The 18,061-nt window shown below is 40.2% G+C and overlaps 1 protein-coding gene across 10 annotated transcripts in view; it reads left to right on the plus strand.

Annotated features, from left to right (window-relative positions):
- LOC126319942 (A-kinase anchor protein 9-like) overlaps window positions 1–18,061 on the plus strand; it is a 490,541-nt gene that overhangs the window by 461,174 nt on the left and 11,306 nt on the right. For all 10 annotated transcript variants that reach the window (XM_049993656.1, XM_049993664.1, XM_049993682.1 and 7 more), the window contains 2 exons: window positions 15,429–15,634; window positions 17,447–17,586. In XM_049993656.1, the coding sequence (XP_049849613.1) occupies window positions 15,429–15,634; window positions 17,447–17,586 (346 nt within the window). The remainder of the gene's footprint in view (window positions 1–15,428; window positions 15,635–17,446; window positions 17,587–18,061) is intronic.

Genomic DNA, 18,061 nt, shown 5'->3' on the forward strand with positions numbered 1-18,061 from the left:
TTCATACTTTGAATTCAGAATTTTTCAGATTATTCTTCTTTCTTTCTTTTCAAATCATTTAACTGTTTGGCTGTGTTTATGGCAAGGCATTTTGAGGCATAAAGGCACCTGGTTTTTTTAGTCACCACATTGTAATGCTTCAATTGTGTATTAATAGATAAGATTTGTGTGTTCTTTGATAAGTGGAATGCCGTTTTCATTTTTATGGCTCTATGTTAGCTGCTTTGTCCCGAGCATTGGTTAGATTATTTCTCCTGATTGTTATAATTAGAAAGTTACTTTTTTTCTGTGTTTTGATTCCATAAATTTTTGTTCACCTCATTTGTAATCCAGTTTTCTCTGCTACCTCATGGACAGTGTTCATCAGTTTTGTTACACCTTGTAGGTTTGCTGTTAAGATTGCTAAATCATCAGCAGAAGCTAACCAGTCAGTTTCCAAGTTCTCTCTCTTTTCCAAGTTTCACTTTATTTATTCCCACTTCTTCTGTTATTTTTCTCCATTTTTGTACGACTTTCATCAAAATCCAATTGAATTATAATGGAGACTGTCCATCATCCCACCTCTCACATGTTTTAATTTTGAAATGTTTTGTTATTTCACTTAGTTTGCTTAATTATTGCCATTGTTCGTCTACCCTCCCTCTTCCCCACCGCTGGGGGCTCACAACTCTTTAGTGGGTTGTACTTGGTTACTACAGGGCCCCAGCCTTTGCACCATTACTTCTTTTCCATGCTGCATGCTTATACTTCCACTACCCCTTCTACCTCTCCAGCAGATAGTTTTCAGTTCTGACCCTGCTTGGACCTGGTTTATGATTGGGCCTTTAGTTTCCATTTCTGGCATATTCTACACCTTTTCATTAAATAAACACAGGGTCCCCACTGTGGGGTTCAACCTGCCACTAATTTTCAAAATTCTCCAGAATTGCGGATTGTGCAGGGAAGGTCGCCCAGTGCAGTGTGTGCACCACTTTTGTGCCTCTCCATCTGTGCACCCTTCCCTTTAATGCTGTAATACACCCAAAATTCAGCATGGTAGCTGTCCCGTTATGGGAGGGGGGTTCATCAAGTACCTGCATTGTGGTAGCCCCCTGACCATGCAGAGATCACACAGTTGGTGCCTGAGCTGAAAACAACCCCATGTAGGCCAAGGAATATGTGCCCTTAGTGACTGGGGCATGGGAACTTCGAGCAACAGATCATTGGCCAGGTAGCATTGCTGAGGCTTGGTGGTGCCCATGGGAAGAGGCCCCATTTACTGTCAGTGGCACCATGGCGGATCACCCACAAATGAAGAAGATGAACTTATCTCCCACTGATGGGCATAAGACCCTGCAGTCTCTATGAAAGGACAGTCCTGTTTCAATGCAGAGAGATACGGCCCTACAATGTTCCCTTCCCTCGCTATCCTTGGGAGGAACGTAGGCCTAAGTGGCAAGCAGAGCAATACTCCCCACAATACTTGTTATGTGCAGGGGCTGATGGTGAATCCTTTTGGCTCACAAAGCCCTTGTTCTTCATGGAGAACCTAGAAGACAAGTTCAGGGAAGTGGCATCCATCACTAAAATGAAAAGTGGGTCATTTTTTTTATCAAAACAGCATCTTCTGCCCAGTCATGGGCACGGGCACTGCTCGCTTCTAACAAGCTGGGTAACATACCAATGACTGTCACTCCCCATAACAATCTAAATTTAGTTCAGGGCAGCATTTTCCATTGCCTTAAAATCTGATGATGAGCTATGGGGTGTACACTTTGTCCACCGTGTATATTGGGGGCCAAAGGACCACAGGGTTGCTACTAGTGCCTTCATTTGTCCTTCGAGGGCAATTCCTTACCCGAAAAGATAAAGGTGATGGAATACCAGTGCAAAGTGAAACATGTCCCCCACTCCTCCCCCTTCCCCGTGCAATGTAGAGATTGTGGATGAACACAGCATGCAGATGCTCCCTGCACATCTCTGCCCATCTGTGTCAGCTGAGGAAAGGGCTATTTTCCCTGCTCCTTAAATTGCATTGTTTTACCATAGAGAAAAGAAAATACAAGAATATGAGACACAGGACAAACTCAGTTACTAAGAGACCAAGAAGAAGTACGACTGGTTGCACTCAGCATGTCAAACGATGTCATATGCTACACCTACGATGACATTAATCATCATCTTTTTCTAAAAGTGATTCAGAGAAGCCCTTGCAATTGTAAAAATCCTCTAAAGAGGGCAAAGACAAAAAAAGATCCTCCAAGAAGGACATTTCAGTGGCCCCCATGCCAATAGATCCTACCTGTTCCATCCCTGTGGCTGAGGCGGACATTCAAGCAGCCCCGTTCACACCACACAACGAAATGTGGAACCTATGTATATTGATGCCACAACCCCTCAACCAGTGGCAGCAGGTGGCCCTGAGGCATAACATGTTCCCTTGGTCCCTTCATGGCCTAACTGTACATCGACAACATTTCTCTCCAGTGGAACTGTAGCAGTTTTTTCCACCACCTGTATGAGCTTCAACATCTTTTAAGCACTTCACCTGCTTTCTGCATTGCCCTTCAGGAGACTTGGTTTCTGGCAATGCAGACCCCACCCCTTCATGGATACTTGGAATATTACAAAAATCATGCTGCCTATGACAGGGTGTCAGGTGGAATTTACATATATGTTCTAGACACACTATACACCTTTAGAGGCTCTGACTGTTCAGGTAAGGGATTTCAGGATATTACCATCTACAAAGGTTACCTCTCTCCTCATGGTGAAATGTCTCAGAACATACAGTTTGCATTGGTTTCTCAGCTCCCGGCACCTTTCCTGATGTAGGATGATTTCAACACCCATAACCCTTTGTGGGGTATGAACCATGGTAATTGACCATGGTAAAGACCTCAAAAATTTACTTTCACAACTTGAGCTTTCACTCTTGAATACTGGTACCCCCACACATTTCAATGTGGCACACGAAACTTCCTTGGACATTTACCTTTCCGTTTGCAACCCTTGTCTTCTTCCAGCCATCAACTGGAGGGTCCACAATGACCTGTGTGGTAGCAACCATTTCCCGAACGTCCTGTCCTTCCTACAGTATCACTCCACTGGATGCCTGCACATAGCCTCTCAACAGTGCTGACTGGGATGCTTTCACCTCTGCTGTTGAACTTGCCTTCCCACTGCATAGAGATATCAATGAGGCAGTCCAGAACACAAACACATCCATTCCTTCAGCAGCTGATTTAGCAATCTCCTGTTCCTCAAGCCCACCCTGATAGAAGACAGTACCTACGTTGTCCTTGGAAATCCCAGCAGAGGCCATTTGAAATTATAGGCAGGCTCTCCGAAACCATAAGTAGTGCCCATCGATGGAGCACTTCATTACTTTTGAGTGACTCTGTGCCTGTCAGCTAATGAAAAGATGGAAGCAAGAATGCTGAAAATGGTACTTTTTGACCATCGGACCATGTAACTCTTTTTCGCAGGTTTGGATTAAGATCAGATGTCTGTATGAATACCAGACATCTGCAGTTGTACCTAGTATTATCATGAATGGCGCTGTCTACACATACTAAAATGTAGACTTTCACGGCCGGAAATATCATGTCCATTATAATTATCCGGGCTGTTAGGCCGTGGGCGGTTGATGAATTCTGTGTCAATTCTCAATGTTTCGTCCCCGTCTGCGGAGGACGTCTTCAAGGGGGTCTGTAGCTCAATGGACTGTCAGTCAGCAGCCGGCCGTGGTGGTCTCGCGGTTCTAGGCGCGCAGTCTGGAGCCGTGCGACTGCTACGGTCGCAGGTTCGAATCCTGCCTTGGGCCATGATGTGTGTGATGTCCTTAGGTTAGGTTTAAGTAGTTCTAAGTTCTAGGGGACTAATGACCACAGCAGTTGAGTCCCATAGTGCTCAGAGCCATTTGAACCATTTTGTCAGTCAGCAGTGAGCCAGTGGGTGTGTTGGACCTTCCATTGAGCTACAGACCCCCTTGAAGATGTCCTCCACAGACGGGGATGAAACATTGGGAATTGACACAGAATTCGTCAACCGACCACGGCATAACAGCCCGGTTAATTGTAATGGACATGCTGTCTACACAGACCCTGTCACCGGATATTTTGCTCTGCACTATGCTCAGGCCTCAGTCTGAGAATTATCAACCTGTCTTTCATGTCCCAAAACAATGGTTGGAGTGAAAGCAATTATCTTCTACTACACACCACCCGGAGCCATGTAATGCTCGATTCAATGAGTGGGAATTCATCAGTGTCCTAGGCTATTGATCTGATACGGCCCCATGGCCAGACTGCATCCACAACCAAATGATCAAGCACCTACTGGTGGAGTTCCGTATAAGTTGCTTTAACGCATGGTGATCCAGTGCTGTTTTGGCTCCTTGAGTCTTGCGATCTTCTGGCTCCATTCCAGGGTGGTTTTTGCCAATGCTGTTCCACTACTGATTATCTGGTTTACCTGGAATCTGGCCACCCAAGCAGCTTTTGCCCGACGTTATAACCTTATAGCCACCTTCTTCGATGTGCAAAAGGCTTATGACACCACAAGACGTCACCATATCCTTGCTACCTTAACACGACTGGGGTCTCCAGAGTTCGCTCCCAGTTTTCAACCAGAAGTTCCTACCACATCGTATGTTCCAGGTTTGAGTTGGTGCGTTCCACTGTAGACTATGCTACAGTGCTTCTGTTCCCCTGCACCCTTGTTGGAAAAACACAGTTTGCATCAGATCATATGAATTTAGGAGATCTACAAACATCCTTTTTTTTGCACCATCATATACAAAATTAATATTGAAGTCACCACATATAACTAGTGTCTGGTACTTCCTGCAAAGTGAATCAAGAACCCTCTCTAGCTTCAGCAGAAATGCTCTGAAGTTGGAGTTAGGGGACATAAACAACAACAATTAGAAGTTTAGTTTCACTAAATTCAACTAACACTACACAAGTTTCAAATATATGTGCAGTGCAATGTCGTGATATGTCTATGGACTAAAATGGAATACTGTTTTTTACGTACAGAGCCACTACCCCACCCTGCAAGGAACTCCTTGAGAAACAGCCAGCTAGTCTGTAGCCTGGTAAAGGAAGCCTCAGAATTATCAAATTATTTAAGTGGTGCTCTGATATACCAATAATTTCTGAGCAACGTCTATTAGCAGTTTACTAACTTTATCTCTAATACCTCTTATATTTTGACGAAGTATTCGAATTACTTCCGTACTTGGAAACATTACATCCTCTAAAGCTGATCCCTTAGAGGTACTTTCTTTAAGCAGGTATACCTATCAGCTGACTTCAATCTAAAAAAGCTGCAGCTCTAACACCAACTACAACAGGTATTTTTACATGGGTGACACCACCACCACAACCACCACCCACTACACTGTCACCTATAAGCTTAGCCATCCTATTGAGGTGCAGGCCATGCCTAGTGAAACCCGATCGACTGATAGACCCAACTGGCATCACTGAGATGTGATCCAAGCCCTCTGCCATCAGTGCCTTCCCCAGCCCCACTTTAACGCTCCTAACAGCGGCATTAAGGTGAGGCCGATCATGACACTGAAACAGTTGCACGAAATGCACATTAGTGCCACCAGTTTGAGTAGCTATCTTAACCAAGTCACCACCGACATCATATTCCCTGTCCCTATCAAGACTGTTCCCTGCTCCACCCACTATCACTACCTGATCCTCCTTCGTAAAATTCTTACATAACTACCCTATGCTTACAGTCACCTGAGCCAACTTTGCACTAGGTTTGACAATGCTGGTGACCTGGTACTCACTCTCCAATACTTCCTGCAACTTCTGGCCCACACCTTTACCCTGGGAACTACCTAGCAGCAGAACCTTCTTTCTGCTAGACTTTGCAACTAACCTAGGCCTCCTAATTGCTGAGGACTGCTGCAAGTTCCCTACATCTACAGCTGCATGAGGCTCCTCTCTACTCAACTCTGACAGTTGGTCATATCTATTGCATGTATGCAAAGTAAAACTGTCTGAATACCTCCTCTTCCTAGCTACTTTTTTGCCAACTGCCAGTTCCCATTCCCCACCACCCTTCACCCACTTCAACCTATCTAGTTCCTCCTTGTAACTGCACCTGAAGGGCACAGATCTTACACTCCTTCTCCTCTATCAACTTGTTTCTACTACAGATTCTGCATTCCCAGGAGAGGATCTCACTAAAATGACCACTGGCTTACCCACTGCATTCCCCCCAATGAAAATACTTTGAACAAATCCCACACCGTAATCCACTACTCACAAGCCTACGACAGAGCACACACTTCTCACCCATGGTAAAATTTTACAGTTAAAAAAAAACTATACGTCTATTTTACCAAAGTTCAGTTATACCAGTACAACTATTCAAGAACTAACAATAATAGTCTCTAAATTTTCTGCCTACTAAGAAAGCAGCTACTTGTATTAATACTACTACAACACAGCCAATACCAACAAAACTTCACAAAATTATTAGCTAAAACCAAAAAATTCAAATGGTCACTGCAACACTAAGCGAAGTTAAAACACTGAATGAAAATTTTACTGAAATATTTCACTAGAAACAATAATAAACGTCAATTGAAAACTAATGCACGAAATTTACTAAACAACTTCGACGCACTGAAAACTCTAAAAAACACAGCGAGGGAATGATTACAAAAGTTTATTAAGTCGTTATTTCACCACAAACGGCACACAACACCGCTGAAATCTATTAAATTTAATAACTGTATTACAGAGCACGAATAAGTTTGTCAATACTTAGCTTATAACCACTACTGCTGGAGTGCATGCCGCAAAATGTAAACACACTACTGAGGTGCAAGGCTTGGATGAATGTCGCAAGCACACTCACAAATAATAGACCACTCGAGTCAATAACACAGGAAGAAAGACTGAGATTCATGAAAATCCACTAAAAAGTTACTTTTACGACAAATTTTAACACAAATTGTGGCTCTCGTTTAATGGTTGTGCACATTTTGCTAGACTGTCCCAACCTTGCCTCCCTGCAGCAGACTCGTAATATCGGTGCTGTTAGATGATGCCGCAATGGCTGACTTAGTTTTATGTTTTATTCATGAAATGAGCTTTTACCACTCTCTTTAAGGGAGGGCCGGTTAATCTCATCAGCCCATTGAGGGGTTGGCAGAACACTCTGTTGTCTCTCTGCCCAGACCAGGTTGCAGCTGTCTGGGCTTGGAGGTCAAGGCCAGTCCCCACTTTACCTGGTCTTTTATTCTTCTTTCTACCTCTCTATCTCTTGATCTATTAGACTCGCTCATCTTTTCTCTTAACCTGTTCGTGTTGCTAGTCTTTCCAAGCCAATCTCGGTGTAGAGTACTTCTGGTCAATGTCAGCGACTGGGGCTGTATGTCCCCTCATTGCACTCTGCTTTCAGGAGCTTCCAGCTACTCCCTAGATGGGGCACATTGCTTGCCTTTCTTCCTCTGTCTCCCATTCTTCATTTTGTCCCTTACCTCAGCTTTGCTGACATTGGTAGACCTGACGGTAGGCCATCTCTGGTCTACAGTCATATGGATCTGTCTGTTCGAGGACTGATGACCTAGTAGTTTGGTCCCTTTAACCAACCAGTAAACCATTGTTTTCTAGGACGTTGAATAGCATTTCTCTTTCATACAATAATAGGCTTTTTTAAAATCAACAAAGAATACATGAATATTTTGGGTTCGGAGTTTCTTATACTTGATCAAGAGCATTAGATTTAATGCACATGATCTTCCTCTCCTAAGCCCTCCCTGGTATTCACCTGATTGTTCCTCTATTTTATTTCGCAAAGCTTCTAACAGGATTTTTATATGTCATTGGGATGGGAGATATATCTTGGTAATTGTTTGCATCTGTTTTGTCCCGCTTTTTGTGTAATGGATGAATAAGTGCTATTTTTCAGTTGTCTGTGAAATTTTCAGCCTCCCAGATGTTTTCAATTACTTTTTGTAGTTTCTTGACTGTTCCATCATCAGCATTTTTCCCCATTTCTGCAATGATGTGGCCTTGCCCTTAAGCTGTGTTGTTTTAAAGTTATTTAATAGTTTGTTGAATCTTCAAATTTTCATTGTGTAACTAGCTTTGGGAATTTCTGTTTCAGATCTTCCCAAGTGTATTCTACACTTTTCTTGATTGAGGACTATCTTTCCTTTTCCAAAAACCTAGATTTTATGGTTGTTATATTTGCAAATTAGTCTTAAAAGTTTTGTAATAGGACCTAACATTATTTTTCATAAACTCCTCATTAAGTTGCAAATGTTGTCCTTCTCATTTCGTATAATATATTATGCAGGTGCAGCTCATAATTAAAGGGTTAAGGCAGAGTCGGTCTATAATATATTTTTCAATAATTTGTATCTGCCATCTATGGGTAAAGTCTTTGCTAGTAGTCAGAACGTCCTTCTCATGTCGTATAATATATTATGCAGCTGCAGCTCATAATTAAAGGGTTAAGGTAGAGGCGGTCCATAATATATTTTTCAATAATTTGTATCTGCCGTCTATGGGTAAAGTCTTTGCTAGTAGTCAGAACGTCCTGGGCCCGGGCTTAGAGCTCAGCAACTGCTTAAATTTTGAATAAAATTCTTCAACAATGGCAGCCAAATACTTCTGGTATAAGAAGTCACCCTCTGTCCACCAACAAGAGGACAGAGGAGCTGACAGTGTTTCAGGTGGTGCAAAACTGCCTCTAAAAGGTGGAATAATCAGCAATGATCAATGGCATGAGGATGCAGAACACAATGGAACCTGTGCATTAAAAACACGTGATGTGAATCTACAGTACTTGTGGCCTGTAATTGAAAAAGTGTCATGATGATCTCTCCATTGGCAAAAGATTCCAGACCATCCCCCCCGTTCAGATCTCTGGGAGGGGACTGCCATGGGGTAGGTGAGAATGAGATAAAGATTGAATAACTCAAAGGCATCAAATTTTTTAAGTCGGAGCTTGGAATGTCAGAAGTTTGAATGTAGTAAGAAAGCCAGAAAATCTAAAATGGGAAATGCAAAGGCTCAGTCTACATATAGTGAAGTGAAATGGAAGGAAGATACGGATTTGTGGTCAGACAAATATAGGGTAATGTGAGCAGCAACAGAAAATGATATAACGGGAGTAGGAAAGTTGGGCAAAGAGTAAGGTACTGTGAACAGTCTAGTGATGGAGTTGTTTTAAACAGCTTCGACAGCCAACCAGTGTCAATAACAATAGTTCACATACACATGCAGAGTTGCAAGGAGGAGGTGAAGAGGTAGAAAAAGTATATTATAATATTGAATGGGTAATTCAGTAAGTAAAGGGATTGGGGCATAGTTTTAGAGGAAGGAATAGAAGTAAGGATTATGGGAGGATATGGGCTTGGCAGAAGGAAAGAGATAGGAGAAAGACTGTGCTCCAATTAAAAACAGCATAAGTCAGGGATGTAGTTTTTTTCCCCTACTGTTCAATTTATACATCAAAGACGTGATGATGGAAATAAAAGAAAGATTCAAGAGTGAGATTAAAATATGTGATGAAAGGATGTCAATAATAAGGTTCACTGGTGATATTGCTATCCCTAATGAAAGTGAAAAAGAATTATAGGGTGTGTTGAATTGAATGGACTGAGAGTGAACTGGAAAAATACAAAAGTAATGAGAATAGCAAGAAACTTAACAACAAACTGGTGGTCAAGATGTGTCTATAAGGAATTCTGCTACCTAGGAAGCAAAATAACCCATGAGGAATGAAGCAAGGACGATGTAAAAATACCGAGCTAGGTGGCACAGTGGTTAGCACATTTGACTTGCTTTTGGGAGGACAACAGTTAAAACCCACTTCCAGCCATCCTGGTTAGGTTTTCTGTGATTTACCTAAATCACTTCAGGCAAATTCCAGGATGGTTCCTTTGAAAGGGCACAGCTGACTCTTCCCTAATCTGATGGGGCTGATGACCTCACTGTTTGGCCCCCTCCCCCAATCAGCTAGCCAACCAAGGACGTAAAAAGCAGGCAAAGAGGGAATTCCTGACTAAGAGAAGTCTACTGATGCCAAACATAGCCCTTAATTTGAGGAAGAAATTCGTGAAAGTACATCTGGAGCACAGCATTGTATGGTAGTGTATAATAGAAAATGGTAAAACCAGAACTGAAGCGACTTCAAGCATTTGAGATCTGATGCTACAGAAGAATGTTGAAATATTGGTGGACTGATAAAGTAAGGAATAAGGACTTCCCCATAGAATTGGTGAAGAAAGGAACATACAGATAACACCGACAAGAAGAAGGGGCAGGATGATGGGGCATGTGCTAAGACATCAGAGAAAACCCCCATGTTACTAGAGGGAGCCGTAGGAGTTAAAAACTGGAAGAAAGACAGACTGGAATACATTCAATAAATAATTGAGGGCATAGGGTGCAAGTGCTACTCTGAGATGAAGGAGTTATCTTGGGAGAGGAATTCATAGTGAGCCATGTAAAACTAGTTAGAAGACTGGTGATACATAATTTTAATTATCAGGACACATTTTGAATATTTTCCCATATGAATAATGATAGTCAACACTTTTGAAACTGTTGATATTGAGTGATATTTTTTGAAGAAGTGGCAGCTAGTGCTAAAGCTACACCTTGAAATATCAGTTACCTCTTTGCTAATACAGGCTTGTTGCTTTTACAGTACAGCTCTTATGCCACTCCCAAAAGGCTCAAGTAACAGAGCTTGAGGATGTCCTGCCAACTTCCACACAATTTTCACATTCCGCTGCTTACATCAAAAGGGAATGAACAAAGTGGCTGAGGGACTGATGACAACAGATGTTAAGTCCCATAGTGCTCAGAGCCAACAAAGTGGCTGACACTTCGCTGCCTCTGTACATCTCTGTTGTGCTTTGATGCGTCATTAATAGACGTGTAGTATTAATTTTGGTTTGTGTTTCTATAGTTTTCTTTTTTTGTTTTTGTTTCTGGCGTTAGCAATTCCAAACTCTGTGGGAATCATTTTATAAATGTCTTGACGGAGTGCACTACAATATGGTAATGTGTCATCACCTAGCAAGAGGTAATGAATAAAGGAAATATGCATGTGAAAAATATTCCATTATCCTTTATAGGAAGTTTCCTTTTGTGAGTGTTTTGTGCCTGAGTTAGTGAGTTTCATTATCTTGCAAATAACTGAAGCATGTTGCGAGTCTGAAAACAGCACAATATAAAGTCAGTGAGCAATTTATTAGGCAGAAATTAGAAACACGAATTTGTAAGAGAATTATTGAATCATCCTAATTTTAATAAAATGGACCATTAGTTTGTAAGAGAACTATTGAATCATCCTACTTGTAATAAAATGGATATAGTCCATTTTGCAGTGCAGAAGGGGAGACAAGCTGATTTCATCTACGAGGGTGATTTGAAAAGTTCTCAGAACAGAATAGAAAAAAGTACTTACATTACTGAAACTTTTTTTTATTTTTCAATGTAGTCTCCTTGTAGATTAATGCACTTTGTCCAATGATGTTCCAGTGCCTTGATCCCATCTCAAAAATGAATTTCCTCCAGGCCTGCAAAATAGTTGTCAACTCCGACTATCAGTTCTTTATTTGAAGTGAATCCTCATCCACCAAGAAAAATTTTCAGTTCTGGCAAGAGATGGCAGTCTGATGGAGCCATATCAGGTGAATTAGGCGGGTGTGACAACAATTCATACCTTAGTTCGCATAATGTTGCCATAGCTATGACACAGGTGTGGGTGGCGCATTGTCTTGATGGAAGATAATTTCCTTCCTTGTTAAACCTGTCCTTTGTTTTGCATATCTTTTGTTGCAGTTTGTCCAGGAGGTTAGCATAGTATTCTGCAGTAATTGTTTGCCCAGTGGGGAGATACTCTACAAACATAATCCCCTTCGCATCCCAGAACACTAATTCCATGACCTTTCCCACTGAAGGAATTGTCTTTGCTTTCTTTGGTGGCAGAGAATCAGAATGGTTCCACTGCATTGATTTTCGTTCTGTCTCTGGGGTATAGCAGTGCACTCAAGTTTCATCTGTGGTCACAAACTGCCGCACAAAAAATCTTGTTCATTTCTCCTAAAACGGTTCACACATTGTTCCGATATGCATGGGCATATTGGAACAATGTGTGGCCCATTTTAAGATCCAGCATCAAGAGTCGTGGCACCCATCTTGCAGATAATTTTTTCATTTCTGGTTCTTCAGTTAAAATGTGATATACCCTTTCAAATGACATCTGACAGGTGTGAGCAATTTCACGCACTTTTGATCGGTGATCCTCCATGACCATTTTGTGCACTTTTGCAATGATTTCTGGAGTAGTGACACTTCTTGGCTGATCACTGCGCACTGCGCGAATTATCATCTAAGCTCTCGTGACCAAATTTAAATTCATGTGTCCACAACTGATGAATATGAAGGAGCAGAGTCCCTCAGTGTATTATGGAAACCAGCATGAATGTCTTTTGGTTTCATACCTTTCTTTATGAAGTACTTAATCACTGCTCAAACCTAAATTTTTCCAACTTCGGAAATCTCTGTAGGGGAACAACAACAGAGCCACGTCACCGCCACAGCTGTCTTCCAAGAGCACTGATGTGGCATTTATTTACAGGCAACAGTCCAATGACTATTAAATGAACACCTCGTTGCGCTAGCGCTGACCTTTCGTGATGATTCCAAGAAATTTTCAAACCACCATTGTATAAAAAATGAATTTAGGTAAGGAAAATGTGCATTAATAGGTGATAAGAAGCTATTCCTTTGTTGTAACTACCTATTTAGCATACTAAATGGATGTTCAAAAATGTTTGGTATATTATTACTGGAGCTGATTATCTTCACCTCCATGCATTTCTTCCACAACTCCTGTACTCATACATCAGTGCTATGAGCTAGACTCCCTCCAGTCTCTCTACATTCATCTAATATGCCTTCATGCACATATCCAAGTGCACGATGAAGAGCACAAGACTAAGATTAGAGGATCGCTGAACTCTTTGTTTCTAAGTAAATGTAGATGACCTCTCATTTCCTGAATGATACAATGAGTAGCCGCCTTGTTCATTTACTGGTTGAATGGCGACATTATATTCCCCATTTTATGATTGTACTGAAGGATGGCAACATGAATGAACTAGTTTATTTATAACATTTCTCCATTCGCCATGTTTTCATATTTAAGAACTATTACTAGTCAGCAACTATGATGAACATTTTCTATTATTATTATTATGCCATGTCTCTTCAGTATCCTTTCTTCCACCTGTACTACTCCCACAATGTATGAAGGAGGACTTCTGTGAAGTTTGGGAGATGGGAAATCAGGTTCTGGTGTAAGTAAAGCTTTAAGGGGACAGATCTAGACTTGTGCTTGAATAGGCCAGTCGTTATAGCACTTGCCTGTGAAAGGCAAAGATCCCAGATTCAAATCCCAGTCCAGCACACTGCTTGAAGGCGCACGCTTTGCTGCAGAGTGACAATTTATTCTGGGTTATTGTTATTGCTATTAATAATAATCAAATGTGCTTCCAGCGTTCACAGAAGACACAGTGCAGTGATGTACCTCTATGGTCAGTATTTCCATAGCTTCCCCCTACCCTAAAAATGGGGATAAAAGAGAGAGGAAACTAATATGTGTTTGTGGCAGACTGAGTGAATGAATGAACAGCACTTCCAGTAGTTAGAGAAATTGTATACATTTCAAAGAGAACCACAGTTGGCCATGTATATCTCAAGCTATATCTTTTGGTTTATTTATTTCTTCCTGTTCCCTCATCCATCTGTAAAACGCCTTCATTAATTTATTCAATTCTTTCTTGTTTCATGATTATTTCACTCTAATTTGTTACAATTTTTTGCACTTTGAGCTTCAAAGAATGTTCTTGAACTTTCTTCACTATCTTTGTGGTAAAATGACTTTCAGCTCTTGTTTAGTAATTTTCCCTCTTTTTGCTCACACTCTTTCCACAACATAATTTTTGCTTTTTTGCCATTTCTTTCACATTCGTTCTTTGTTTGATATACATTTTTAGACTTTTACATCACTAAATTTCAGGTAGTTCTCCAAAAAATAATTATTCTCCTTTCTAATATCTTTTTTGAAAAATCATGTTTTCACTATCTTCTTTTGTCTTTTTTCTAACTTAGTTCTTTAACATACAGTATTTGGCTTGCTTTCTTTAACATACAGTATTTGGCTTGCTGTCTTCTACTTTCTGTAATGATGCCTTATAGTCTTAATATCTTTGGTAAGAAAACTGCTACTTGAAGGGGAAAAAAGTGGATTGAGAGAGCACAACCGTTACTTATATTTAAGCAACATTTAAGAAATTGATAGGTTAGTAATAAGAAGCAGACCGTTAAAAGATGTAAGAATTTTTAAAATTGGTCTTGTCAGAAAAGTACTTGTTAAGACCCACATTTGCAGTAACTATTTAACATAAGATAAGGCTTCTTTATTCAAAACTTAGGTTGTGATAATTCTATTTACTCATATAAAATATGATTGTGGCTCTCTCAGACTGTCAAAAAGTAACAAATTTATAAAAGCATGAAACAGTACTAAAATTGTGTTAAAAGTGAATAATAATACCCTAAACCCTTCTTTGTGTGCACAATTTAACTAACAGGAAGAAAAATATGCATTGCCAATCCGACGTATGTAAGGTATGATCCTTTGTTTATAAATACTGAAGGGTGAGAATGGTGGAAAGGAGTTACATTTGCATAATAGTTGCAACAGCAGCACTTCATCATGAACCTTGCATATGCTGCTTGCTGTGCAAAGGGTATGTGGCAACATACAAGACATATTAGAGGTACATACGCCAACAACCTTGCTGCAGTGGTAACACCATTTCCCATGAGATCACCGAAGTTAAGCACTGTCGGGCTGGGCTAGCACTTGAATGGATGACCATCTGGTCTGCCGAGTGCTATTGGCAAGCGGAGTGCACTCAACCCTTGTGAGGCAAACTGAGGAACTTGATTGAGAAGTAGTGGCTCTGGGAGAGTGGTGTGCTGACCACATGCCCCTCCACATCTGCATCCGGTGACGCTGGTGGGCTGAGGGTGGCCATAGTGCCCAGTCGGTACTGTTGGGCCTTCATGGCCTGTTCGGGCGGAGTTTAGTTTAGTTTAGTTTAGAGGTACATACACATCAGTTAATTAAACACAGACAATAATATACTGAATTCTCTCATTATTTAAGTAGATTAATGCTATATTTTGCTCATTATGTACAACACTTATGTAATAGTTTTGTAGCATTTTTTTAATTTCAGAAATGAATTGCTGTTTGATACTGAACTGTCAGAATGCTTATTTTTAACTCTTCATGTGGAAATAGAAGTAACAATAATTTCAAGCATATACAATTCTTCATACAGATTCATTTTATTCAATACTATTTTTAATTTTCAGGTAAACCATCTATTTGGGAAGTACCTAAGAGCAGAAAGCTATCGCAAATCTCTTGTTTGGCAGAAAAGATATCTTTTAGTTGTTCTTGGGGGATATGAGGATACTGAGTCCAGTACAATCAGAAAATTGACACAACTTGCAGAATCCAGTGGATGCAAGAAAAGGAGTGAAAAACATCAAAAGACAATTCCCAGAATTAGTTTCAGGTATCAGTACTTAAAGAAATAGCTAGTCAGTTATATTACACAAAAATTTATGTCTCACATTTTTGTAAACAAGAAAATGATATATGTCTCTGGAAGGACATGTGACAAGCAAATTAAACTGCCGGTAGTACACTTTTACTTGACCCCCCTGTGATGGTTGGAAGTCAGATAGATGACTTCATACCGATCCAGAATGCTTCCGCTTTTTGTCAACCTTATCTACTTAACAATATTAAGTATTGCCCTCTGAAATATATGTAGCCATTGTGATTGCAGCATTGATCTGTATGCAGTAGTTTTCTTAGTGATTGTTAATATTAATTGCAGACATGAGCAAAGAGGCTGCAAATGGTCCTTCTAACGACTCACTATTACTTTTGTGTCACTTTTGAAATGCATTAGTCCATTACATGTTAGTTTCTTTTATAAGCTCTGTGCTGTCTGCTCTGAGGAAGGAGGCAGGGCTGTCTCAGCAGCCATGTGCTACAAGCCGATCACAAGCTTCTGCTTCTGGCATCTTCCACTCAGGGGCCAAGTAAAAATGTGTGATCAGTATGTTCATGGGCAGAATAGAAATTGAAACAGGACCTCCTAAAAACCTCTGGGAGAGCTTATATTTTGTGTTTTTGTAGTATTCATAGTAACAAGAAAATAAAATCTGAAAATCTGTGACATAATTAGTATAGGTAAAAACTTTATGTCCACCAATCTCGTAACAAATCATCCATGTTTCAGATAAGCTACTGTGCTGGGAGAATATAATGCACTGGGTCTGGAACAACATTGTGTGTGTGTGTGTGTGTGTGTGTGTGTGTGTGTTTTGCAGTAGTTAGCTCTGAAGAACAACATAGTCCCAGCAATGCTTTCAGCCTTATTAATGTGTCTGTTAGCTGCTCAACACCTCAATTCTATTGTGATGGGCTACCTTTACTATTAGACTAATTACAGTGTGAACAGAGACAGCCTAAGCAGCAATTCCTCCTTCACTTCATACACCATTGGCTTAGGAAAAAGCCCCATCTTCCATGAAATTCTCAGTCTTTGGCAGAGAATCTTTATAGATATAGAGAATCATTTTTATTTTAGATATTAAACAACTGTACAGATCACATTTTGGCAATGAAAGTGATTGTTAGGGAGACATGGAGTAGTGAAGTTGCATTTTGGTTTTTGCAACAGTCACAAGTAGATGCTTATTTTAATAGTATTATAACTCAAACCTCAAGCCCAGTTTTTCTTCTTTCTTTTTTTTCTGAAAGATTACACAAGTAAAAAGGAATATAATGTGATATCTTGACTATACTAAATCATCACTTCAGTGGTTGGTCACAGTAATTATGTAACAACATCACAAGGATGCTTTTTCTGTTTCTAAACGTTGCCTCCTCCCAACATAACTGCTGCATGAAACTATTACAAATCTAGCCTTTAATTTGTGTCTATATGTTGTCCATGTTTTGATATTTCAAATGATATATACTATATCTCCTAATAGGATTTGCTATTTACGCACACATATATGTCTCTCTCCTGTGTGTGTGTGTGTGTGTGTGTGTGTGTGTGTGTGTCACTGCTATTTGATGAGGTGTCTCCTTACTTCTATATTATTTACATTCTGCCAGAAATTTGCACTGTATTCATTTTGACATACAAATTAACATATGTATTGATTGATTTGGTTTCACTTAAAAACTGCAGCATTCCATAAATTGAACTAATTACAAGATTACAGTTTTCATAGCCGCCAGTTTAGATAAAACTGTATTTCAATGGCAATCTGTGCACCTATTAATTTTCTGTTTTGTTCTGCAGATCTGCAGCCTTTGCTGTAGTAGCTATTCATAGAATGAAGTATCTAGTGAGACGATGGAAATATGGACGCCTGATAGGAGGCAACACTGTGCTGGGACGAGCTTATAGTGAGAGCATCATTGGAGCATCATCTTATCATGGTAAGAAAACAGACATTTTCCAATAACATGTAGAAAAGAAAATGCCAACACTGTTGTTTGACTCAAGGGAGAACATTACATAAATGTTGAAAAACCTGAATTGGCATACAAGAATAGACACAAGCATACTTACAAAATTTCAAGAACGAGTTATAAGCAAAAAAATCTATTTCACCCCTGTGTATATCACTCCTGTGGGGACCGTGAGGGCAAGATTAGACTAATTTCAGCAAGAAAAGTCATCTAAGCTGCCTGTATTGACCATCCATATGCAACAGGCATGGAACTTCACCCCACAAATTGACATCCAGCACCTGTGCAACATAATGCATGCACATTTACATGCTTGCATTCAAAATTCAGGCAGCTACACTAGTTATTTATGTACCAGCATTTCACATTTGCAATGACTTACCTCACACTTACATTAATCTGTGATCTAGCAATAGTCATCACTTAAATATGTTACCTAGAC

This window comes from Schistocerca gregaria, chromosome 2, assembly GCF_023897955.1.
Source record: "Schistocerca gregaria isolate iqSchGreg1 chromosome 2, iqSchGreg1.2, whole genome shotgun sequence".
In the NCBI taxonomy this organism is placed as follows: Eukaryota; Metazoa; Arthropoda; class Insecta; order Orthoptera; family Acrididae; genus Schistocerca; species Schistocerca gregaria.